Source organism: Thalassophryne amazonica, chromosome 14 (genome assembly GCF_902500255.1).
Source record: "Thalassophryne amazonica chromosome 14, fThaAma1.1, whole genome shotgun sequence".
NCBI classification, from domain to species: domain Eukaryota; kingdom Metazoa; phylum Chordata; class Actinopteri; order Batrachoidiformes; family Batrachoididae; genus Thalassophryne; species Thalassophryne amazonica.
This window is the reverse complement of record NC_047116.1, coordinates 37,794,247-37,820,364: the sequence shown is the minus strand read 5'-3', so window position 1 is coordinate 37,820,364 and position 26,118 is coordinate 37,794,247. Positions and strand designations below refer to the sequence as shown.

General features: G+C 42.1%; 1 protein-coding gene across 1 annotated transcript in view; it reads right to left on the bottom strand.

Annotated features, from left to right (window-relative positions):
- The window catches only part of map2 (microtubule-associated protein 2), a 235,391-nt gene that overhangs the window by 129,444 nt on the left and 79,829 nt on the right, over window positions 1-26,118 (bottom strand). The window contains exons 3-9 of the mRNA XM_034185765.1: window positions 16,650-16,739; window positions 15,125-15,199; window positions 9,818-10,033; window positions 7,031-7,321; window positions 3,061-5,976; window positions 2,702-2,944; window positions 655-792 (exon numbers count right to left, since the gene is read on the bottom strand). Of these exons, the coding sequence (XP_034041656.1) occupies window positions 655-792; window positions 2,702-2,944; window positions 3,061-5,976; window positions 7,031-7,321; window positions 9,818-10,033; window positions 15,125-15,199; window positions 16,650-16,739 (3,969 nt within the window). The remainder of the gene's footprint in view (window positions 1-654; window positions 793-2,701; window positions 2,945-3,060; window positions 5,977-7,030; window positions 7,322-9,817; window positions 10,034-15,124; window positions 15,200-16,649; window positions 16,740-26,118) is intronic.

The following is a 26,118-nucleotide window of genomic DNA, read 5'->3' as shown; positions in this document are numbered from 1 at the left end:
AACAGCATGGACCACTAGTTGCTTGGCAACCACAGCAAGCAGCAAAACAGTGTTGTGGATACATACTTTAGAAATGCAGGAAAAACTGGGATTTTTTTCTGAATGACTAATAAATATTTTTCAGCCCAAATTCTGTATTCCCAACAATCATTGGACATACCTTACAGGTTTAGACAATAATAAGAAACTAGCATGGTCGTATTTTATGAATTCATACCATCACATGCATAAAAACTGCTACCAAGATATAAAAAGGGATATAAAGAGAAAGTTAATGTCAAAAGCTCTAACCCTTCATTGATATATGGCATACCCAAGAGGTGTGCACTCAATCAGAAAAGGTCAATGAAACAATGTTTTTGACCTTGGTTTTATATTACTCTTTAAAAGAGAGCAAGGATTCTATCATGGATATGTGCCAAAACAAAGCAAGACCATCCATGGAAAACAGTTAGGTTTAACTGTGGTTAAACAAAAAGGAATACATGGCAAAACATGGCAAAAAAAAACAAAACAACAACAACAACAAAACAACCACCTCCCCAAATAAAGGCAAAGGGGGGGGGGGGCATTTGCCCAAATCAAATGGAAATGAACGGTGAATGTAAAAAAAGGATTTCCAGCAGAAAATCTCCAGACAGGGTCATGTGTCACCTGTGGGTCTCCTTCTGGGACAGGAGTGGTGCTGGGTAGGGCGGGTCTGACGGACGGCTGGTTTCACCATACTCCTCTTGGACGGTGAGTGAATCTGAGCCTCGGTTCTTTTGGTAAACTCAGTCTTCCTTATCACAGCTACATGATCAGAGCAGAAAGGGTCATCAAAGAAACCACAGACACTGTATACCCCTAAGCAAATAAGACAAATGCTGCTCCAAGATCAAGTAAGGAAGGTTCCCAGCTTCATCATGTAGCAGATCACAGAATATTCAGAAGAATCATTTAAATGGTGGTTCAAGTGCCATATTGGTTAAAATACTGATAACGCATTCGTCTTTTGCAAATACCCACAGGCCACTCAAACTTTCGAAATGGCAGCCACTTTCCAAGATGGCTGCTAGAGATGGTACAGATATTCATGTTTCGGGGATAAATATGCATAGACTTGCCTGCTATTGGTGATCCTAGCATCAAATGATACTATTTAAACCATGTACAATCCAAATTTGGAACTACACAAGCCATTTCTCAACCCAAGCAGCATTATTACAGCATGCCAAGTGTGGTGGGTACAGCAATGTAGACCTGGCTTAGATTCCGGGATATGCTACGTGTTTGTGTCCATTTCAATACACTTTTTCTGCATCACTGCAACTGAACCAGCTGTGAATAAGGAGCTGCAGACTCTCATCTGCATTATACTATGATATACAGAGATAAGCACCAGCCCGATGGGTCTCAAGGCTTGCACAGAGCTTACTTCTTTGTCATCAAAAACCTCAGTTCAGACACAACATCCAAACTGGTCCATGTGGTGGTATTCTGTGCAATTCAATATGACAGAATGGTGGCCATTTTTCATGTTTTGTAATTCTGAAAGTTTGAATGGCTTTTTCAAAAGATGCCTAAGAAGCATTTTTTAAACCAAATGTGGTACTTGTATCATCATTCTCATGCTGGCGCCCGTGATTTGCATGCATGCATGGTCAGTCTGGATGCATAGAGGTGGGCTTCAGCACAGCAGTGGATGAATACTGGCCATTCCCGAGAAACGAGGAGGACATCTCTCCATAGGAGGATGCATGACGGCACCACCCAGGAGCTCTGTGATGGCGTGGACCACTGGACATTACATATTTCATTCTACAAAAATCATTCAACAATTTGGCGAGTGCCCTGCTCACAGTTTTTTCCTGTTGTATTTTTTCTCCTTAGTGGAGGAAAAAGGCTTTGTTACTATTATTTAATATTAATTTATTTTCATTTTATTATTATTTTAATTTGATTATTGTTAGTCGAGGAAATGTCCATAGCATCTACTCACATGCATAATAGCAGGTTAATACTAGCTGAGCACTTTGTGTGCAAAGTGTCATTTGTATCACTCCAGTGAGATACCAGGTGCAAATATGTCACTCATTTGCGTGTTTTGTCACTAATCTGTGTCTCCAACTAGTCTCCAATAGTCACATCGAGTGAGATACTAGCCTTATTGAAGTTATCTTTCAATTAGTCAGGTCTTTGAAGTATTTAGATCAGTGTGTTCTCGTCAGTGCACCATCTTACTGTTCAAGAAATTATTAGACATCCAATAACCCAATAAGAGTGCTCTTGAGAGCACAATATTCCCCGCTGGCAAATGCTGCTTTGGTACAAGTGCTTGCTACATTCTGATAACATTTCAAGGTATGTGATAATTAATATCAGAAGGCAGACACTAACTCATGAAAATGGCAGTGTCTAGGTTTGTTTATCAAGGGCCATAACTCTGCCAAAATGTGTTAATCTTGCACAATATTATAAGGTGTATTATCAACCTATAACAAGGAATTCTACCAAGTTTCATGGAATTCCTCCTAAAAAAGTGTGAGAGATGTTGATTTCGGAATGCTTATAACCTTTTGGAAATGGACGGATGGACGGACAGACAGACAGAAATCGCCATGACATAATCCCCCTTTGGGACTTTGCCAGCGAGGGATAAGGTCTCTGCAACTACATAGATTTGCATAAAACTAAAGCAATAGGTAAGACATTCAAGAACCTTTTTTCTTCTTGACTTCCTCTCTGGGGATGTAGACTGGTTCTTTACGAGCAGGTTTGCGTTCTGGTGTAGAGATATGGCCTTTTACCCTTCCAGCCTTGACTTTGGGTTTAACTTGCTTTTCCTGTTTCTCTGGCTTTCTCGGCTGTGTCTGTTTGCTGTGGACCACTGCAGGGTTTTTTATTGGGCTGATCACCTTGGGCAAAATCTCTATCGCCTCCGTAGCCATGCTCTTATCATCATCTGCATGAAAGCAAAAAGCATAATTCCATTACAGATATAAGAATTGTGGTTAGTTCATTCACTTATAGAACACTGAAAGAATTAAACAGAAAAGAAGATTATCAACAAGTTGTCACCTTGGGTGTCGACCCAGGAGCTGTCCAGGATGGAATCGTCTATTGTGGTTTCATCTCTATCGTAGCTTTCTGATGGACCCTCTGTTTCTAACATATGAGCAACCTTCTCTGGGGAAGCAGGTGTCTCAGGAACATCAGGAGAATCAGGAACTTCACACACCTCTTCCAGACTGGCAGGCTCCATGTCAGCTTCCTGTGCTAACTCCACAGACTCCTCCTCCTCTTCCTCATTCCGGATGGTAATATGAAGGGCTTCAGTCTCAAGCGGGGCAGAGAAACGAACACTGTGTACTGGCTCCTCTCCTTCATCGATAGTTTGGACCACAGTGATAAAATCGTCTTCAACCGTCACCACTGACTCGATGGTGGCACGAGCCTCTGGGATTTCCTTTACGGCTGCAGCCCCAGCTGTGTCCAACACAACTCCACCTTCTTCACCTTCCTCTTCCTCATGAGCAACTTGGAGGGGCTTTTGAGCTTCATTCTCGGTAGGCGACAGTGGTACTTCTTCAGGTGATTGTCTCACTATCTCGGACACATCGTTATCAGTGCGACTGTCTTCTACTGCAGCCTTTGGACTTGGAATTGCAGTATTTATGCCTGTCGCTGCCATTTGTTCATGGTCTTCTTTCATTTTCAGTTCATGCTCCATCTTTTCCTTTTCCTTCTTTTCTTGCAATTCTTTCTCTTCTATCGCTTGTCTTTCATTCTCTAACATTTCTTTCTCTTCTCTTTCTTTTCTCTCTTTTTCCTCTTTTTCTTTTAGCTCCATCTCCAGCTTCTCTTTCATTTCTTGCTCTTTCTGTTCTTTATCCGTCTTTTCTTTTTCCTCCCTCAATATTCTCTCTGCCTCTTCTTTCTCTCTCTTTTCCATCTCCTTTCTTTCTTTTGTCTCCTTCTCTTCCCTTTCTCTTTCTTCTCTAATTTTCCTCTCTGCTGCTTCCTTCTCCTGCTCTTCCCTCATCTTTCTTTCTAACTCCTCTCTCTCCTTCTCCTCTTTCTTTGGGGAAACTGATCTTTTGGGGGAACCGTAAGCTTCCCTTTGTTTAAGTTTGGATGGTGAGAGCACTGGGGAGAGCAGCTTGTCATCATCAATATTGCTCTCCACAGATGAAGCAGGTGAAGTTTTGACAGGTCTTGCAATTCGGTCCTTGGCCACGCCGGTCAGTTGGTACACATCTTCAGCGTCGACCTCCTCATAGGCTTCCTGGTGGACCAGTTTTACCTTCTCCCTGAGCTCCTGCAGTTCTCGCTCCTCTTCCAAACTGAGGGGCCTATCTTCCATCTCTAGTTTGCGAATCTGCCTCTCGTAGTCAGCAATCTCAGTTTCTGACGCGGAGCCATCACCACTGGCTTGTCCTTCTGTTTCGCTCACCGACCTCCCACCTTCTTCCAGAGTGACAGTGACAGTTGGTGTCACGAAGGACTCACCCTGCTGACCTGATGATGTCTCTTGCTCACTTACAATTTTAGTCTGCTGATCATCTGCAGCTGCTTTGTCTTTTTCTTCAGTGGACTCTTTTCTCTCCACCACTTTCTGGTCAATTCCTTCAGTTACGTCAGCAGCTCCTGATATCTTGCTCTTGTCCTCCATAGATGTGTCCCTGACTGCTAATTTTCTAGCTTGCTCAGCCACTTTCTCCTCCAGGACTGAGGGTGTAAAGACCTTCGCAGATGCATCTGTAGGGCTGAAAACATCTGCAGGCGATGGCATGGGTCCTGAATATTCGCTAAACACACAATAACCCATCTCTTCCAGTTGGCTGTCACTTTTTTTAACCATAGGGCTCTGTTCACCTGAAACAAAATTAGCCAGTGGGTCATCGGTGAAAGCAGGACCATCAGATTGAATGGATTTTCTCCGGGCGAATTCTGGTTCTGTGTTTTCTGATGCCAGTCTGGAGCGAGTGCCAGCAAGGTCCAACATTTCAGGCAAGTCTTGTGTCATCACTGTGCCATTTTTATCATTGTTCTTAGAAGCCTTAGGTGATTCTGGGGATTCTGGTTCAGAGGTGGTTTTTGAAATGGTGTCAGATGTCTTTGGAGGGGATGAGGATTCTGAAGTGACAGACGCTGCAGTCTCTAGGATCAAGGGAGGGAAAGATGGAGTTTTCTCCACAGAGGGGGTGGTCACTGGAAGATAGTCTGCTAATTCATCTAGACTTCCACTTGTGTGTGATATTATATCTGTAGCCAGTGGGGTGAAGTTCCGAAGTCGTCCTTGGCCACTTGGATCCACAGCTCCGATGGTGATGTTAAGTGAGTAACTTCTCTGCTCTAGTGCCAGTTTCCCAGGGGAGAGCCTGCATTCATTATTCCTGTCAGGAACTGTGAACACTCTAGAATTTTCTGTTGTATTTTTTGTAGTTTCTGGTTCATCCTGGGCTTCAGCCAGTGTGCTGTAGCTGACTTCTGGAGAAACTGAATCGATTTTACTTTTGTCTTCACCAGCTGTGCTCAGTTCATAATAACCTTCTGCTTTAGTGTGTAGAGGCTCATCAGTCTCCAAAGCTGAAGTTTCAAAATATGCTGACATTCCAGATCTGTCCCCTGTGTTTTTTTTTGAATCTTCTCCTTGAACCTGGACTCCCAATGAAGAGAAATCAGATGGCTCTCCAATGCTGCTGAACTCCACAACTTCCACAGATGGCTGCTTCTCTGACACAGTAATGGGCTCATTGTATGTTGGCTGGAGGGTGAGCGACCTGGCTGGCTCTTTGGCTTGATTTTGAAGATTTGGAGGAACAAAGGAGGGCATGTCCATGGTTGGACTCTCGGGTACAACTCGTTCACCTGCGAAGAACCCTTGGATCTGCGGCTCAAAAGCTTCTTCTGGGCGTTTCTCTGATCCAATGCTGTCTGGGCTCATGGAACCACTTTTCTCACTGCCCTGTTTGTCTGTGTCCATCTTCAAAGCTGAAAGAAAATCTGTAAGTTGACCTTTTCATCATAGAAAATGTATTTATTTAGCATGCCTTAAGTGCTATAATAAATAGCCAGGGATGGGAAAAAGCCGTTGTCACAGAACAAGCAAAGCTCTCCTCAGTAACTTACAGCACAATGACACTGCCATCACTGAAGAAGAACGGCAAGATTATGGAGTCCACCAATTCACAGATGAATGAGAATATGGCATGGTATGTGACGGAACTGGCATGAGGCAAACATGATGTGGCTTTATGTGACTCAAGCAATAATAGATGGGATGGAAATCCATGCAAAATATCAAACACAAAAGAATAGCATTTCTGTCACTCTTTCTACATAGGGTGAGAGTTCAAACAGTTAAATATTTCAGCATTCACATTTCGAGTTAATAAAATTAATTGTGGATCTTATTAATGCATTTTTAAATTATTAACACAAAAACAGAAGACTCTTGAGTGTTGAATGACACAGAAATGCCATATGCACACATTTACCAGCTATGGCAAAATAAAAACTGATCAAAATAAACATTTATCAACTTTTTACTGTTTACAGCTATTTGCTGCACTGGACATGAAACAGCCAACACAAAATCTCCTGCACAATATGACTGATACATGTGTATTAAGTATTTATGGTTGCACAACTTGTATGTGTGGCACTTGCACGGCAGCACTAAGCCATATGTAAAACAAGATGAGAAACCTGTAAGCCTGTAGCCGGTGTGAAAAAGCACTGTTACAGTCATACAAATACGAAACGGCCGGCCGCGAAACCACAGCAAGAAAATTAAAAACACAAGCGCAAAGAAAACATAGAGTTCAACCAGATTAAGTTAAAAGGATGTTGCGCTTATCACCAACAAGCCTGTGTTGCCTTGCAGCCGTAGCAGAACACGCGAGGGGGGGGGTAACTTGCCATTCCACCTGAATTATGCTTGTGTTAAATGTTTATGGCGCCCTTTGGCACATCTGGTGCACTTGTACACTGGACAATGCAGTTACAGTACATGCAGGCAGGGAGAGCAGAGGGCAGGACACACCTTTCTCAGAGCTGTCCTCACCCTCTGCTTCCTCCTCCTCGCTCTCCTTAGAGCTTTCTTTAGCAGCACTAGCTGCCCGGGCCTGCTCCAGGACTAGAGCCTGGGCCTCGTCTATGGCCTCTGCCTGCTCTAAGGGCTCAGCTTGGGGACTGTCCAGTTCAGGTTCTTCCCCGCTCCACTGCTGCTCATCAAGAGCTGCTTCGGACTCTGCTGCCTCTGCACTCTCCTCCTCCTCCTCCTCCTCTTCCAACTCCTCCTCGTATTCAGCTGTAAGAGCCTCCATGGTCTCTTCTTCTCAAAAACAGGGGTGAGAGGGGGACACATTAACACTACGGGCAACACAGACTTGGGTTATGTGTGGACACAGTTTGTGATGGGACACCTTCAGCTCTTTGAAAACACAACATAAAGTGTTTTTTGGTTGACACATATAATACATTACACATATAGTGTGTTGTCTGAGAGCGGTATAGTTTGGTACCATTTGCATACTGTCGTCTACTTTTGTAGTTTGTGTGATTCTTTCAAACAAAAACATAAATGAAACATTTGTTATCATTTTTTTTCTTTTTATTTACTAGTTAGATATTTAATTATTGAGTAAATACAAAGTGTGACCATTCCTGAATCTCTGTGTTCTGGCCACTGGAAAATATAAATGAAGAACTAATTAATTATCACAAAGCTACACTGGCATTGCAAAAACACATTTGTTCTGAAATCTGGGGAAAAAAGGTGTCTACAAGAACTGCAGTCCAGTTGTGTGTATGTGTGTTAGGGTGCATTGTGTTATTATGCTAATTTTTTTTTATCGTAGAATGTACTTTTACCCTGTATAAATTTTTTACATTTGCTCTTCTCACATATCCAAACCAATATTATTGCATTTCCTCAATATTCAGAGGTCCCACTGGCCACTTGTATATTTGGGGAAATTTAGACAGCACAACATTTTTCTTAAAAGTGGAAAATACTGTAGTGAACATTCTGAAGCTTTCAGAACATAAGCTTGGACTAAAAACATTTGCTGACTTTGCTCTGCACCATTTAGATGTTTTGTGGAGACATTTGCTGTTGTGACCACTTTATTCTATATGTATGTGGTTGCTCAGCTGCAACATTTTTGTATTTGAGCGTCTGACATTTCTTTGCTGTGCTTTTTCTTATTTTATTATTGGTAGAACAGCCCAAGCAGATACTCACCCCTCTGAATATAGGTTTCTTCCACTATTCAAAAAGGCCAGAGGGAGTTTTTCTTGACCACTGCTCCCAATGTACTTGCTCAGGGGGCAGGGAAGGTTAGGCTGTAATCTTGTGAAGCACTTTTGGGTGATTTACGCTGTTATTTGAAGACGTATAAACCGAATTCAAAAAAGAACTGACGCTCTTGATGATCAAGTGAATTGGCATACTTGTGTCAATGGAAGCACAAATACTGTATGAGACAGATGACTGATGCACGTCAGTCAACACAGTCAAGGGTACAATCAGTGTAACCTGCCTATTACTCGTTTAGATCAAGAAGGCACACTTTCCACCAATCATCCCCCATTAGTAATTTGTGCAATTCAATTGGTTTTATATTGGCTTCACCACTCTGGGAGATAAATCTGGAGATTCACTAAAAGGTGTCTTTTGAGTTCTGATATATGGAAACAAAACCAACCACCTGTGCTGTTGATTTAACTATGCTACCACACTGTGATTTGCGTAAAAAGAATAGTGGCAGTTTTGCTTTCAAAATGTAAGGCTGGAAGGTTTACAATTCATGTAGATCAAACATTGATATTTGTGTGTGTGTGTTTGTGTGTGTATGTGTGTGTGGCTGGAAATTTCAAGAATCTACTATGTTCAGTGAAGTGGAGGCGGCAGTGGTGGTAGGGTGGGTTAGCAGTGATTTTGTTTGAGGGGTGGGGGGTGGGTGGGTGTCATTCTATGTTCTTTCTATGCGTTCAAGAGCCACTTATTTGGGATGCCCAGTTCAAAGTTGGTGAAAATTACTTATCTCCCTTCTTTCCTTATGGCTGGTGGAGAATAATAACATTACATAAATGTAGACACTACTGGTAGGTAGGTAGGTAGGTAGGTAGGTAGAGAGAGATAGATAGATAGATAGATAGATCTATTTTGTTTATTGTACTTAAGGCTGAAGAAGTTGGTTCCCCCCTCTTGTGAATCAGCACAATGACACCAGTGAACATACAGTAACTCTCAGGGAATATTGCAACTCCACTACAAAACTGGAAAATGATCATGAGAGGGTAGCGTGTATGTACGGAGGTTCCTCACTCATGGTTGGGCTGTTTGGAATAGTCACAAAAACCATCCATTTTACTTCAAGTCCAGGACCAAAAACCTATTTTTTGGGCCATGTTGTTTCACTGATATGTTTCGATATCAGAAAAAAACACTGCAGAAATGTAGCAATGTGTTTATGTCTTCTGACTGAATTATAATATATAGTATTTTACAGTTGTTATTATTGCTGTGTGTTGGACTTAACAGCATGGTGAACACGTAGCAATGGTTTCAGGTGAAATCAATGAAATATAATTATGACAAATATGAAATTATTCAGAGTGTGGAGAAACAAACACCACAAGGACACACAAACACACACAAAGAGACGAAAAGACGAACTGACGGACGGAGAGACAGAAGGACGGAAGGGATGGTGGGAGGAGGTCAAATCACAGAAAAGAGGGAAAACTTGTGTTAAAAAGAGAAAGGCAAAAAAGAGAGAGGAGATGGGAGGGAAATGGCACACAGGAACCATGCTCGGTTCACCTTCAATCTGTCTAAAGGCCACAGCCTGCCCTGTGGGGCGAGCGCCCGAGTGCGTCCACTCTGGGCTGAACAAGGGGTGCTCATAGTACTCCTCGTCGGAGTGGTAGGGGTCGTCCTCGGGCACGGAAACTGAGATGGAGGGGGCGAGGAACTTGCACCTCTCCCGAGAATTTTGGAAGCGGCGGAGAGGTCCTGCCTCCTCCTCATCCCCTACATCTACAAACAAGACAGACACAAGGAGAAGAACTGCAGGGAAATCTGGACACAGACCAAAAGAAAGCGAAGAAGAAGAGAAGGAAAACAAGAAAAACTGAAGAATACAAAACAGAAAAAATGACCATCTTGAAGATGTACAAGAAAAACTGAAGAATACAAAAAAATGACCATCTTGAAGATGTATGTCTTTTTACTTCGCACCTTAGGTGACAACACCATAATCATCCATTAAAACAGAGTTTGATAGTTGAGGATATTATGAAGCTGTAGTCATTAACGACTGACATCAACCAAAGTGCCAACTGTAGAGCAATAGAGAACACAAACACAAAGCCAGTACTTCTGCTTGTGTGGACTTTTACAAACTGGACAGTCAACTCAATTTTACAGCTCTAACCTGGATAATGCTGAGTACCCAACCACATGTGAATTGTATGACTTTGTCAGTACTTTTGGAAAATTATTTCACTTAATTATTCTGTTCTAAAATATTGCACAGGACACAAACTCCAACAATACTATTTTATTACAATATTTGTTGAAAGCACCTGTAAAAAGTACTCTCACTTTAATCAAAGGATTCAAAGCCAAACTGGAATGAAAGCCTCCTTAATTCATAATCAGAGGGTGATACACTGATCAGCCATAACATTATGACCACTGGTAGGTGAAGTGAACAGCACCGATTGTCTCGTTAAAATGGCACCTGTCAGTGGGTGGGATATATTAGGCAGCAAATTAACATCTTGTCCTCCAAGTTGATGTGTTGGAAGCAGCAAAAATGGGGACATAAAGATTTCAGTGATTTTCAAATTGTGATTGCTTCATGACCAGTCCAGAGCAGCCCAAGAACTGCAGCTCTTGTGGGATGCTCCCGGTCTGTAGAGGACAGTACCTACCAAAATTGGTCCAGGAAAGCAAAACCGGTGAAATGGAAACAAGGTCATGTGGGATGTGTTGGACAAACAACTCAGATCCATGAAGCCCCCAACTCATAATTTACAGGATTTAAAAGATCTGACGTTGTCACCACTGCATACCTTCAGGGGTCTAGTGGAGTCCCTGCCTCAATGGGTCAGGATTGTTTAAACGTACACAATATTAAGCAGGTGGTCACAATGTTATGGCTGATTGATGTACAACCCCTGGCAAAAATTATGGAATCACTGGCCTCGGATGATGTTCATTCAGTTGTTTAATTTTGTAGAAAAAAAGCAGATCACAGACATGACACAAAACTAAAGTCATTTCAAATGGCAACTTTCTGTCTTTAAGAAACACTGTAAGAAATCAAGAAAAAAAGATTGTGACAGTCAGTAACGGTTACTTTTTTAGACCAAGCAGAGGAATAAATTATGGAATCACCCTGTACATTTTCATCCCCCAAACTAACACCTGCATCAAATCAGATCTGCTCGTTGACAATGACCCTATGCCATGACATTGACCCTATGTGTCTTTTTGCAAGGAATGTTTTCACAGTTTTTGCTCTATGGCAAGATGCATTATCATCTTGAAAAATGATTTAATCATCCCCAAACATCCTTTCAATTGTCCAAATATCAACGTAAACTTGTGCATTTATTGATGATGTAATGACAGCCATCTCCCCAGTGCCTTTACCTGACATGCAGCCCCATATCATCAATGACTGTGGAAATTTACATGTTCTCTTCAGGCAGTCATCTTTATAAATCTCATTGGAACGGCACCAAACAAATGTTCCAGCATCATCACCTTGCCCAATGCAGATTTGAGATTCATCACTGAATATGACTTTCATCCAGTCATCCACAGTCCACTATTGCTTTTCCTTAGCCCATTGTAACCTTGTTTTTTAAATGTTTAGGTGTTAATGATGGCTTTTGTTTAGCTTTTCTGTATGTAAATCCCATTTCCTTTAGGCGGTTTCTTACAGTTCGGTCACAGACGTTGACTCCAGTTTCCTCCCATTCGTTCCTCATTTGTTTTGTTGTGCATTTTTCGATTTTTGAGACTTATTGCTTTAAGTTTTCTGTCTTGACGCTTTGATGTCTTCCTTGGTCTACCAGTATGTTTGCCTTTAACAACCTTCCCATGTTGTTTGTATTTGGTCCAGAGTTTAGACACAGCTGACTGCGAACAACCAACATCTTTTGCAACATTGCGTGATGATTTACCCTCTTTTAAGAGTTTGATAATCCTCTCCTTTGTTTCAATTGACATCTCTCGTGTTGGAGCCGTGATTCATGTCAGTCCACTTGGTGCAACAGCTCTCCAAGGTGTGATCACTCCTTTTTAGATGCAGACTAACGAGCAGATCTGATGTGATGCAGGTGTTAGTTTTGGGGATGAAAATTTACAGGGTGATTCCATAATTTTTTCCTCAGAATTGAGTGATTCCATATTTTTTTCCTCTGCTTGGTCTAAAAAAGTAACCGTTACTGACTGCCACAATCTTTTTTTCTTGATTTCTTATAGTGTTTCTTAAAGCCAGAAAGTTGCCATTTGAAATGACTTTAGTTTTGTGTCATGTCTGTGATCTGTTTTTTTTCTACAAAATTAAACAACTGAATGAACATCCCCCGAGGCCGGTGATTCCATAATTTTTGCCAGGGGTTGTATTTTGGCATTACAGTTGTTCCTCAGTGCAAATCTTTATAGCAGGATGCATCTATTTTTTTGAGCGATATCCATGTGCAAACCAAAAAATGGGGTGCAATAAATTTTCTATAAAAATGTCTCAGGAAATAATTACTGGACCCACATGTGGCCCCTAATGTTTCAGCGGGTGATGACTACTGGTCTTAATCTGATTCCAGAAAAAGGCTGAGATGGTGGCGGCTTTCACTTCGTCCACAGAGCCCACTGGTTGCACTGATTTTACGATTTCATTGACCAACACAATCTGAAGTAGAAGGGAGGGGTTCCTGTGTGACATCACCTGCTGATGTGCTGAAGCGAAAATGAAAACATATACTATCTAGACCCTTTCTTGAACTAGTGTTAGAAGAACCCCGATAACTAAAAACCTGTTCTCACAGTGATTTAAGATGGGCATTTTTTTTTCAATGACAAAGTGGAGAAAGATGAAAAAACTAAACTCAAAAATTAGCCAAAAGACAGAAAGAGATTCACAGGTGAATGTAGGAAAGACACAAAGTTTGACTGAATTCACAGGACACATAAGAAGCAACACGAAGACGGAGACGATGACAAGCAACTGAAGACAATCAAGCTTTTGGGGTGCCAGACACAGGCTGATAGAAACCATATATTGCATAATTAAAGTGACAAATACAAATCCAATGCAACTGTTTGGTTTTGAATATGTTGCACCTCTTGTGATAGACAGCAGCAGGAACTGCTTTCCAAATGCTTCACACTTTAAGCACAATTGAAGAGGAATAAAATAGACAAAGGTAAAACCACACTAACATTGAAATGGACACTAAGATGTACAGTAGTACTTGTGTATGCATAACATTGAAGGTGTATCCGTTTTACAATACATGAACAAATTTCTGTTTTCTGTTAACATCAGAGTTCATGAAATCAAAAGGAAAGAACATTTAACTGTAAATTTCACATAAATTTACATATTACCCCAGTAAAACACGAGAAGATAACTATGACCTTTGCATATGAGTCATCACTCAGACTTATATGAATTATAAGATGTTTGTTTGATACACTACTGGCACATCTACAGATGTAAGCACAAGGTTTTCTTACTGGCCACCATTCTACAAGCAAAAATGGCAACAAACTATCAAATTTCATTGTGTGTGGCTACAGTACAGTGGCTACAGGTATAAAAACATTTTCATGCAACAACTCTCCAACACTCTGAGCGCATACGGCAGGAACAAGGAGCGATACCAACTTACGAACAATGTATTGCAATATTACTACTATTCCATTATCTGATTATCTGTTTTTTTAATTTTCTGTGCCTATGACAAGAGATCTCGTGGGATTTTTGCCATGCCATGCACATTTTCTGCCAAAATTCATAAGTTGTACAACAAGATCAAGAATTTTACATTAAGATATTTTTATTTTTTTTTTTTACAAATCCTTTCATGGTAAATGGACTGCATTTATATAGCGCTTTTCCATCTATATCAGAAGCTGAAAGTTCTTTACAGTGATACCTCGCATTCACCCATTCACACACTGATGTGAGGGTTCTGTCATGCAAGGTGCTCACTACACACCGGGAGCAACCTGGAGATTAAGGACCTTGCCCAAGGGCCCTTAGTGACTGTCCGGTCAGACTGACGTTTCAACTGAGGATCCTCGCGTATCAACCCCAATGTTTAACCACTAGGCCATCACCTCCCCAGGTAGGAGAAGTACTGCGATACAATGTTAATCACTATGTGATGCTAATGGTTTCTGTTGTAGCCTCTCAGACTATTGGATTGCCACTGTGCAGAAGTGTCTCAGATCTGCAGCCATCATCACTTGGGATATGACTCATTATTAGGACTAGGCTTCATTTTATAATTACATTTTTTAATTATTGCATTGATTTTTTCTGGGAATTGATGTAATTTTATTTTTTAAGTGTTGTTAATGTGAAAAATCTAACTGGAGACAAGGCAACAGCAGGTAATGACAATAAACAAGGCCACACACAAAATACAAACCAAAAAGACAAATAACTAAAAGTTAAGGTGTTAGCTAACTTGTCTGCACTACTGTACTAGTGTGTGACATGACAGCATGTTTTAAAGGTTATAATATACAATAAAAGATGACGATTATAGAGTCAACTTAAATGGAGGTCATGCAGTGAGTGTTTCTTTCTCTTAGAAGTAAAGAATGATGACTGTGAAGACTTTTGATGAGGAGGAGGAGGGAGCAGGATTTTAGAATAAATGAATGGCTGAAAAATGGAGAAAGTGTTCCTGGTCTTGGGAACTCTGGCATAGAGGTTTGCTGAATGTGTAGTGTTGATGTGGGACGTATACTGACTGGGATGAAGAAATATCCCCACAACCAACCGACACCAGCACCCCAAGGTGTTGAAGATCACATGTTGCAGGAAACCACAGGATTATCCATTAGACATCTCACACATTTTGTCTGATACACTTGGCCTACCTTGTCCCAGAGGATCAAAGTGTTCTGCAGCAGGTGAGGGTGGAGGGGAGGGAGGCAAGTTGGTTGTGTCTTCAACTAAAAAAAAAGAAAGGAGAGGTAGCAGAAAAACATCACTCACTGTCCTGAAATAACTGGCACTCATGGTGCTTGTGCGTGCTAAAAAAAATTATGCGTAGCAGAAAACACGAGAGAAGCACTTCATAAGAAGAAAGCAATGACAGATTGTACGAAAAGTGTTTCCCTCTGCTGTGCATCAATGATGTTTAGCACACATGAACACAATGAGTAACCGTTATGTGCACCCCTGACAATATTTATGGGTTCTGTTTTGAACCCATAAATATTCTGTTCAGTTCAGTTCTGTTCAGTTCAATGTTCAGTTCTGTCATCCTGTACAAAAAAAGATAAATGCACTGCTCACTGTTTTGGGTCAACTAAAATGTGTTAAGTCCTGTTACTTTCAAGAGGTGGGGATGCACTGGTTGTCTGCCTGGGTGGTTGCCATGCAGGACTCAAGGTTGTTCCATAGTGTGGATTATGCGAGGTGCCACTGCACGCTCCCTTATATGGCCTGTACTCATCAGCCAGCTCCAGGAAATCAATGGGTAGCAACTACATGTGGTGTACAAGGTCACCTACCTTGCAGAAATGTTGTCATTGATGACGAGGTGAATGCCAAACTCATTAAAATAAATGCTGCCTTTGGCAGACTCCACAAGAAGTTGTGGAACTGGAGAGGTATCACCTTACGGCCAAAGATCAAAGTGTACCATGCTATATTTCTCACTACACTGCTCTATGGCTGCAAATTATGGACGGTCTACCAAGATCATGTAAGAAAGTTGAACTAGTTCAACTCCACATGCCTCAATAAACACTTTGGCACAAAGTGAAAGACAAGATGTCTGACCTTGAGGTCCTCGCCCATGCTGGCCTGGTTAACATCTACACCATCCTGATGCAGTCACAGCTTCAATGGGCAGAACATGTGGTAGCATGCCAGGCCACTGGCTCCCCTGTTACAGTCCAGCAAGGCATGCACTCCCAAGAAGGCCAGAGAATATAGTAGTCGGACACTTTAAAAGCTTCATTATACACGCGTTTAGCATCACCCATGTCACATGGGAGCAGACAGGTCAGGACAGAGGAAAATGGCGATAGCCATCCTTAAAAGGCAGACAAACTTGCAAAGCCAATGGGATTACACGACAACTGGGTATCACAGCCAGGCCAGGAAAAGCTATTCCAGTAAATCTTTAACTGCTGCCACCATTCTTCAACATCAACATCACACACTCTTCAGTTATTTAGTTGAAAGTGTTCTACAATAGTCATGGTGAAAATGTTAATGCTTTTTACTTTGACCTGTGATAAGTAGTGTGAGTGCAGCAAGGCTGAGGCTTTGGCAATTAGAACAGGTGATCAGTTATAAATATGCAAGTTTTGATATTTACCCGAAGACTTGCAAAGCAAGTCAACATGTTACCTGAATGCCACATTACTGAAGTATGAGTGTGCAGCTTACCTGATGGTAGCCTGTGGCTCTCCTGTTCTCCTTTCAGTACTGCCACTGCCTCAGCTGTCACTTCCTGTACAATCCGTGCTGACACTTGCTCTGAACAGCGGTCACCACACAAGCACACAGGCAAACATATACAAGGTCAAACTCATTAAAGGTGGTTATAATCTGACTTAAAACTTTTAAATATGGTTGGAGTGTTACATTAAGCAGCCTGAAAGTTCCATTCCCCTGCATCTAGACACTCTCCTGTTTGAACCAAAATTTCAGCTTGAAGTGGCTCATTTCTGGCTTCCATCAGACTTAAATGGAAGTGAAATCTCACAGGGGTCCATATAAATCCCTGCCTGCACTGTTAAGCACACCTGCTAAATGTGGCCAGAAAGAGCATGTGGGGTAATTTATGACCCTGGGTGTATATTTTTGAGCACCATTTCTCTAATTTAATTGGAAAAAAGTTTCCTACCATGAATTTGTCAAACTATTCATCCGGCATTTGTTCATACAATTTTGCAAGGATCGGCCGATCCGTGTGCCAACTATAATGCAAACTTGTGCTGGGTCACTTGTGACCCTTGGAAGATCTATGAGATTTTCGACATTATAGTTTCAGATGATATTGTAATTTGCAAACTCTAATCATTATATTTTACTGTTTTGCAGGGAAGAATAGCCAACAGACCCAGAATAGCAAGATTTACAGCTGCACACACACTGAGACTGATTCTTGATGCTCAGAGTATATATATATTAGGGTGAAATAAATATGAAGAACCCTAAAACAATCATTTATATAGAAGGGTTCCAATATAAAGTCAATGGGGTCATAAATAACCCCACTCGGTCATATTAGTCACTAAAATAGCTTGGTTGCTTGAGGGTTAAAGCAACAGCCAAATGGATTGCATCTCAAAGGCCCTAAAATTGGGTTTGTGGAATACACTGCCTCACATTTTTGTAACCTCCAAAATATATGTGGTTTTAAGGAACGTAGTAATGAACTTTACCTAGGTGAAAAGGTGAATAATATGGACCCTATAAATATTCCTGAAGTATTTGTCACAAGTGCTTTGGAAGATGAAGGTATGTGCAACTATGTGCAATGCCAGAAATTAAAGCAAGTACTATTGGAAATCTTTCATTGTATGCCTCACATAAAAAAACAAAAAATTACAATAAAAAGTCAAACTTTTGCACATAATCTGTTTTGACCTTATTTTTGACTTATGGTGCTCAGAGCCTCTGGTAAAAGTCAGTGTGAAGGAGCTAAAATTGTTTCATGAGCTGCAGGGATCCTGGTAAAGGTTCCAAGAGTCACCATGGAAACACTGAGCATTAAGACAGAATTCAGTGCAAGACACGAAATGCATGCAACAAGGTGAAATTACATCATGTGTTAAACATTAACGCGTTTTGAGAAATCATGTCATTTCCCTTGGCCAATTTACTGTAACAGATATTTCTGGAATGTGGACAGAAAAATGTGGGCACAGAAGACCTCCAGGTCCATAACAGTTCTGTGAGGTGGTGATTGTGGCAAAACACACGGCTAGTGCATGCTCTCAACCCTGACCTGCTCTTTCTGAGTATTTGAATAGAGTTTCATGTAAAGTGGGCTTCAGAGCACTAAACAACCTGGAATTCACCAGCATGGATCAGCGGTTTTGTAGTACAGGATGGCATTATGATGCTTTTGGATCTTTTCCAATCCAGCATCATAGTCACCCACAGTTTTTGTGTAGGCTCTCAGTTGTCCAGGTGGTTTCCATAGTAGAGAAGCTTGAATCTTCGACGATTCAAGCTTCTCTACTATAGTCACCCACACAACATTCAAAACAAGGTCGCTGACAGAAATACATGAAGTACATGCAAACATACACAATCCTTCTGGAAAGACTTGGCAGCCCACTCATCTCCTCAGCAGCAATTTGAAAAGCAAAATGCAATGGAGTATCTGCAGCGTTTAGTAAAAAATTGTTGTCTACAGGAAAACAGCAAAGAAACATGAAAATGCAGTATCAAACATATGAATGTTTATGCTTCCAAACTGACAAATAGCTTTGAAGCAGAGATTTGGGTAAAATGTTTGGACCCCTTCACACATAGTACAAATGTTGTTGAATTGCGCATGAAGCAGGAATCGTATGCAATACCTGTAAAATCGTAGCTGCCTCCAACGCCTCATACACCTGTTGCTACAACTATCTGCACAAACCAGCGGCTGAAAGACAGAGTGTGCGCTGTGAGAGCCCAAAAAATCCTCTCGTGGCAGGTGTCGGCCAAATTCCAGCTGACACACATGAACATCTAACACCACTTGCTTGGCACTTAGAAAATGTGTGGCCATTCGCACTATTAGCACAACAGTCAGCAGACAATCAATGTGGAGCTGGATGTGAAATCTGTCCAAGTGCCACCACGAGTGTGGCTTTGCAAACAGACAGTGACACTTTGGTGTGTGCGCTGAACTGACAGGAGGTGTGTCCGCCGACAGGAGCAGCTGTGGGGATCTGTGGTTCTCGACGTCACGGCAGGGGAATACGTACTGTGTTTGGATGGAAATGAACTAACAACTGTCCACTGTGACGCACGTGTTTCTGCTTGCTGTCCTCACATTGACATACATAAAAACATATATCGCTGTTGCAATGGGCTGCAGTGAGCGCGCGCATGGTGCCCACATTGACAGGCTACCCCAGGTGAAACAGACTGTCAGATCATGACACATGGCCGGTAATCTGAATATCACATCACCCATGTGAGCTCTGTTCCACATGACGCGGTGTTTGTCCTGTGGCACACCGTCCACAAGACATGCATGTTGGGCAGAACACGCGGGCAGGGCCAACTGGACACGCCACCAGCAGATGTGAACATGATAAGAGCGCCCTGCTTCTCATTCATGTCATTTCATGACTGTACATCTGTGACCACGGGTCATCTATAGAGGAATAGATGGATCACACTTGTATTGCCCACTTGATAAGAGGGATTCAATAAAATGTGTTTTTTTTTTATATGGTGTGAGGTTTTATTTTTACTTAAATATGTCCATGTCCTTCTTGATATCAGGTACTTTCCCGCACCTTTTTCAGGACACCAATGGTAGCTCAGTGGTAAAATTTCTGGCTGGCAATCAGAGCTTTTGGAAAGTGCAGGTTTGAATCCCGTGGGTAGCATGAATTTTGAATTTTTTTATTTTCACAGCAGCTGTAAGTCCCTTTTCTGTTGTTTATAAATTAATAAAATATCACCTGACAAGGCTCTATTTTAGCCATTATATAAAACAAAAAAATTATGTTTTTACATTCTTTCAATGGAGTGAATATTTAATTCGGTGAAAGCTGGAACATTCCAGCTTTCACATCATAAAATATTCGTACCATTGAACTCATAAACATTCATTATTTGTATACAATAGACTGAAGGCATGTCAGCTTATGTATACAAGTGACTGTATGTAACATTTAAAGTGATTGACTCAAATATTATCCTTTGTCTGTTATTTCAAACTGTAATTAAGCATTTAAAACCAGCTAACCGCAGTAATTCTTACTGTAATGGCACGTTAGCTAAATAGCTTGCGGGATTAACCACTGTTAGCTAGCAGAATGACAACATTCTTCTTCTTCTTTTGGCTGCTCCTTTTAGGGGCCACCGTATCAGACCGCGTATCAATTCAATTCATTGATACATCTCCATTTCCTCATCAAACCCAAAATGAGATTATCTTATGATTATTGTGTACAGGGAAAGTTTACAGTAGTCAAAGCAGCCATGTTGTATGGCTTAGGGGTGACATTGCTGACAAAAGACAGTAGGTTGAACGGGAAGTGACAGATCTGAAGAACTTGTGCATTTCTTTGGGAGTGACAGTATTACGATGGACAGAACATCAGTGCAGTTTGATCGGTTTGGTCACAATGTCAGAGAAGTGAGACTGGGAGGGTTTTGGCATGTGCAGAGGGGTAACGGAAGGTACTTCAGTAGAACAATGGCGGATGGACCCAACAGGCAGAAGAAGAGGGAGGCCAAAGAAGAAGATTATGGATATGGTGAAGGAAAACATGCAAATGGTTGGTGACACAGTGGAAAATTAACAGGACAGGGTTAGATGGAGATGGAAATCTGCTAGGAGCAGCCAAAAAAGAGAAAGAAGAAGAAGAACATCATCATCATCATCATTGTCACAGAAACGGCTCTCACTAAAGTGGTGAATGATCTTCTGCTTACAATGGATTCGGACACCACTACGGTTCTGTTGCTGTTAGATCTCAGTGCTGCATTTGATAAAGTGGATCATCATATTCTACTTGATAGGCTGGAAAATCATTTTGGGATTACTGGGAGTGCTCTTGCATGGCTGACGTCATACTTGACCAGTCGTTCTCACTGTGTTTTGTACAGTAACACTACCTCTAACCTTAGTGACATGAAATTTGGGGTTCCTCAGGGGTCTGTCTTAGGCCCCCTGCTTTTCTCCCTTTATATAGCACCCCTTGGGCACATATTGCGGCACTTTGGGATTACCTTTCACTGCTATGCAGATGATACTCAGTTATATTTGCTGATAACTGCTGGTAATCTCGTTCACATAAAATCCTTAGAAGATTGCCTTGCATCAGTGAGAAGCTGGATGTCTAGAAACTTCCTACTTTTAAACTCTGAAAAGACTGAAATGATGGTTCTTGGTCCAGTGAGACATCGGCATCAATTTGACCAGTTAACACTCAGCCTAGGCTCATGTGTCATACATCACACTGACAAAGTGAGGAACCTTGGGGTAATTTTTGATCCTTCATTGTCCTTTGGTCTCCATATTAGAAATATTACTAGGACTGCTTTCTTCCACCTGCGAAATATAGTGAAGATTCGTCCCATCCTGTCTATGGCTGATGCTGAGACCGTCATCCATGCGTTCATCTCTTCTAGATTGGACTACTGCAATGTTCAATTTTCTGGTTTACCGCAGTCTAGCATTAAGGGTCTCCAATTGGTTCAGAATGCTGCAGCCAGACTTTTGACACGAAGCAGAAAGTTTGACCACATTACACCCATTTTGGCATCTCTTCACTGGCTTCCTGTCCCAGTGAGATCAGATTTTAAGGTTCTGCTACTAACCTATAAAATTATTTATGGACTGGCACCTCCCTACCTAGCTGACCTAATTAAACCTTACGTACCGGCCCGGGCTTTACGTTCTCAGGGTGCAGGACTACTTTGTGTCCCTAAGGTGAATAAGAAGTCTGCGGGTCACAGAGCTTTCTCTTATCATGCCCCTGTTCTGTGGAATGATCTCCCTGCGTCAATAAAACAATCAGATTCTGTGGAGACTTTCAAGTCCAGACTTAAGACGCTTATTTTCCCTTTCATATGGCTAGCATACTGGTGCAGTTTTGTTTTCCGCTTTTTACTCTTTTAATTCATGTTATTAGTAATTGAAGTGGGCCGCGGCCTCAACTTCACCTAAATTCTGGGTCTTTTAGTGAAGCTTAGGGCTAGCGGCCGGCGATCACCTTAGTTATTTCTTCTGTTTTTCTTGTTGATTAATACTGGCAAATTATACAGTATTTTTTGTCTTTCTGATGCCTGATTCTGTTTTTTCTCTGTTTAAGGTGCAGCTCCATCCAGAGATAGGAGTTGTGTTTGTGTTGGCGATCCTCCTGTCGTGTGCACCAACAGCAATTCTTGTATATTCATCCGTGAATTGTTCTGTGAATTATTTCTGTAATTTATGTTTGTAGCATGGCCCAAGCAGAGGGTCACTCCTTTGAGTTTGTCTGCTTGAGGTTTCTTCCTCAGAGGAAGGTTTTTCCTTACCACTGTTGCTCTGGGGGTTGGTAAGGTTAGACCTTACCTGTGTGAAGCACCTTGAGGCAACTCTGTTGTGATCTGGCGCTATATAAAGGAAAATAAAAAAAAAATTGTCGTCGTTGTTGGGAAAGTGTAGTGACACGAACCCCCAACAGGGGGCGTAAATGAACGGACAATGAAAGAGTCGAATATGAACGCTTTACTGTTGTGAATGAGCACAACCACCATACAGAGGAATACAGAATTTTGCAAACAGTCAATCCACAAAGGTGACGTGTGGGCAGGCTCGAGGATAGAAGACGTCTGTCCTGAGAAGAACCGGAACCACACGATTTCCTCCGCCACTGAACCTGGAGAATACTGGAGCCGCCAAGTCCCGAGTCCCCAGGTGGCCACCGTCTCCGAATGTCGGATCTGGTACCGCTGGCGAGGAGCAGAAACAATAAGATGTGGGTGTGTGCACACTCAGTAACAACAATGGTAGGGATTCCACCTCCACCTCAAACACAGTAACACAGTTGTGCAGAGCCTGAGAGCTACTTATCCGTTTTGGCGTGAGGGGTGAAGAGCGTCACTCCTACACAGTCCACGAAACCCAGCACCCAGCTGAAAGAAGCTACAGAAACTCCTGCAAACACTCAGAGCACAAATACAAGTGCGTTTGGTACCGAACAGAACGGCTGAGAGTTTACCTTCACAGGTCGATGATATCTCAGCAACGAGGTGGAGATGACGTCCGGGTTTTATGGAGTAGTATGATGAAGTGTAGATGGGTGACAGCTGTCATGAGATAATGAGTGACAGCTGTCACCCCCGGCTGTGTCCGTGGCGGCAGCGCCCTCTCGTGCCTGAAGCCTGCACTTCAGGCAGGGCGCCCTCTGGTGGTGGGCCAGCAGTACCTCCTCTTCTGGCGGCCCACACAACAGTCGTCAAATATGAAGAGTTTAAAATCCCTGAGACACAGAATCATTCCAGTATGTTCTGGGTATATCCAGGGATCTTATCCCAATTGGATGTGCCCAGTAAACACTGTGATGTGTCCATGACGTACTGTGCCACTTCACTCAGCTCGTTTCAATAGGAGCAGTAGTGCTACTCTGAGCTCCGTCTGGATGTCAGCTCAACCACCCTTTGAAGGAAACTCATTTTTGGAGTTTCTGTGAAATAATTCATTTCTGTTGTTGCCCATAATTCATGTTTCAGCAATGAAGAGAATCAATTAAGGGTTGAGATGAAAACTTTGGCCTTCATACCACAATAGGTGGAGTAATTCCAATCTTATAGCTGCTTTTTACCCCCACATATTAACTCAACCCCAAGATACAAAACCTCCTTTCCCACAGTGCAATAAACCACAACCAAGACATGTATCATGACTACAAGGTGCTCATTTTTATCCCCGACTGCTTAACGTCAATCACAAGCACTTTTCATGTCCATAATGTACATGTAGAAGAAACAGAGAAACTGCTCCACCTCCTCAAGGATTCCAGCAAGACATGGTCCACTATTCCATGGCCTGTATGGTTGCTTTTGCACCTGAGATTAGATAAGTAATCCTTTGCAATACCTTGGCATAAGCGCTCCCAAAGAAGCTGAGCAGTATGATTCCCTGATAATTTGCGTATACCCCTGTCCCGTTTTGTAAAAGCATGTGCCAATCCACAAGTACTTCACTGCACAAGACCTTCACGTGATGTTGAAGAAGTTTGTCCTACAAGAGAATATCCAAAGGCTATCAATTCTCAACGCACCCTGACACCTCACTACTATGGAACCATTTACCTGCCTCAACTCAAACATTCTTCTTTTCTTCTGTAGGACAGCCTCATATATAAGTCACTGGATGGGGAAAGGAAAAGCAATCTCGTTTTTCTCATCCAACTCTTGGCACAAACACAAAGAACCCATCAGAGCACAGGGTAAAGAGAGATCACATTCAATCTTCCAAACAAAAGTGAAGATTTAGAATTTCAAAACAATGGTGTTGAAGCAACTAACCTTGTCACAAGCACAGCCAAACAGTGATGAAAACAAACTGCGTCTGTTTGTCTCAGCATTTCTGTGACGGAATGATGTCAAGTTGCTTAAATGGTTGAAAAGACTCGGCATGTGCCCGCTCCTCATTATCATTGACAGAGAAATCATAGACACAAAAATTGCTTTGATACGTCAAAAGTTCATCTGTGAATCAACAAATAACAGTGGACATGCACGCAAGCAGTGGAGTAAAAGCGTATACTACCTGTATGACCATCAGTCCAAAGCTGAGGATGCTTCTTCTCTGAGCTACAACTCAACAGTCTGGAGCCAACGCAACAAACAGCCTCATATAGATGCAGAGGAATGCCAAAAGGACACACTGGAAGCACGAGTGCTGCTTGGTTTGATACCAGCCAGCATCAAAAATGTGGACAGCAACGGGTTGCTATAGCAACAGAGTGGCGGCCCACTGACTTCTGTCTCAGTGTAATTCAGATCCTTGCAACATGCTGTTGCTATTTTAGCCACTGCAGTCTTCAGAGGAAATAGAAGGCTCAACATTATGGTCTGACGAAGCAAATCAATGTGAACCTCACCAAACAAACCTAGCCAATGTACCGGTCATTACTGTATAATACATTTATATTCCACTGAAGTCATCCTTTCAGAGGCACATCTGTCTAAAGGCACCTTGACACTTGCATGAATTTGATCCCAGCACTGGCACGCAATCTGGAGTGCCAGTGCATAAACACGTAAATTCTTGTAAACTGTGCATGAGCTATCTGCGACCGTGTGCCAGTGCACAAAGAAAATTTTGAAATGTTCAAAACTTCTGGCATGCATTATTTTTGTGAACATATGTTAACATATCAGCTTGGGAATCTAGCAAGGATGGTGGCATTCCTCCCCCTCCTCTCCTCCTTTCTGTTTTCTATCTCTGCTCCAACCTTCAAAGTCCCAACTTCACCAGACTGTGAATTCTGCAAATTAAGATTTGGATTAACCATGGACTTGATCAGCTGGTCTCTCAACGCTACGGACACCATTTTCTTCGACAAGGAAATCGGGGCTGGGGGACCCTGAGTGCCCTGATGGAACCTACCCAGCGGGCTATGCTCTCAACGCCTGAGAGACATGGCAGCGTGGCATGCTTGGCTCCACTCTCTCTGGAAGACGTTGAGGAAATTTTTCTATTCGCTTTTATGGTGGGAGGTTTGGTGCTGATTGGTTTGTGCACTGCCCTGACCCACAGGAATATTAGCAAGATGGCTGCTACCAGAATTTCATCCCCTCATCTGTCCGTCATGATTAATGAGTTGGGCAATGCTATGTAATCTCAGACTGCGTGAATTCTTGAACTCAAACACAAAATGGATTCCATCTTGGAATCCATATCCCTGCATTGCAAAGGAATGTCCTGCTGAGGACCGGAGAATATTCTTCATTATTTTGAACTCCAGATGGTCAGAGGTGCAGTAAATGGAATTTTGTATGTCTCCGCCTAACATCAACATGGCAGCCTTATTAGCTCCTGAAGGTCAAATGCCCTGCTCTTCCCCCAGAAGGATCTACGGCCTTGGTGAAGGAATTCGGCTCCCCCTTCTCATCTATCTACCCTCTCCCCCAGCCTGCTGTTGCCTAGCAACATCAGACTTTACGTACACACGGACAGAAA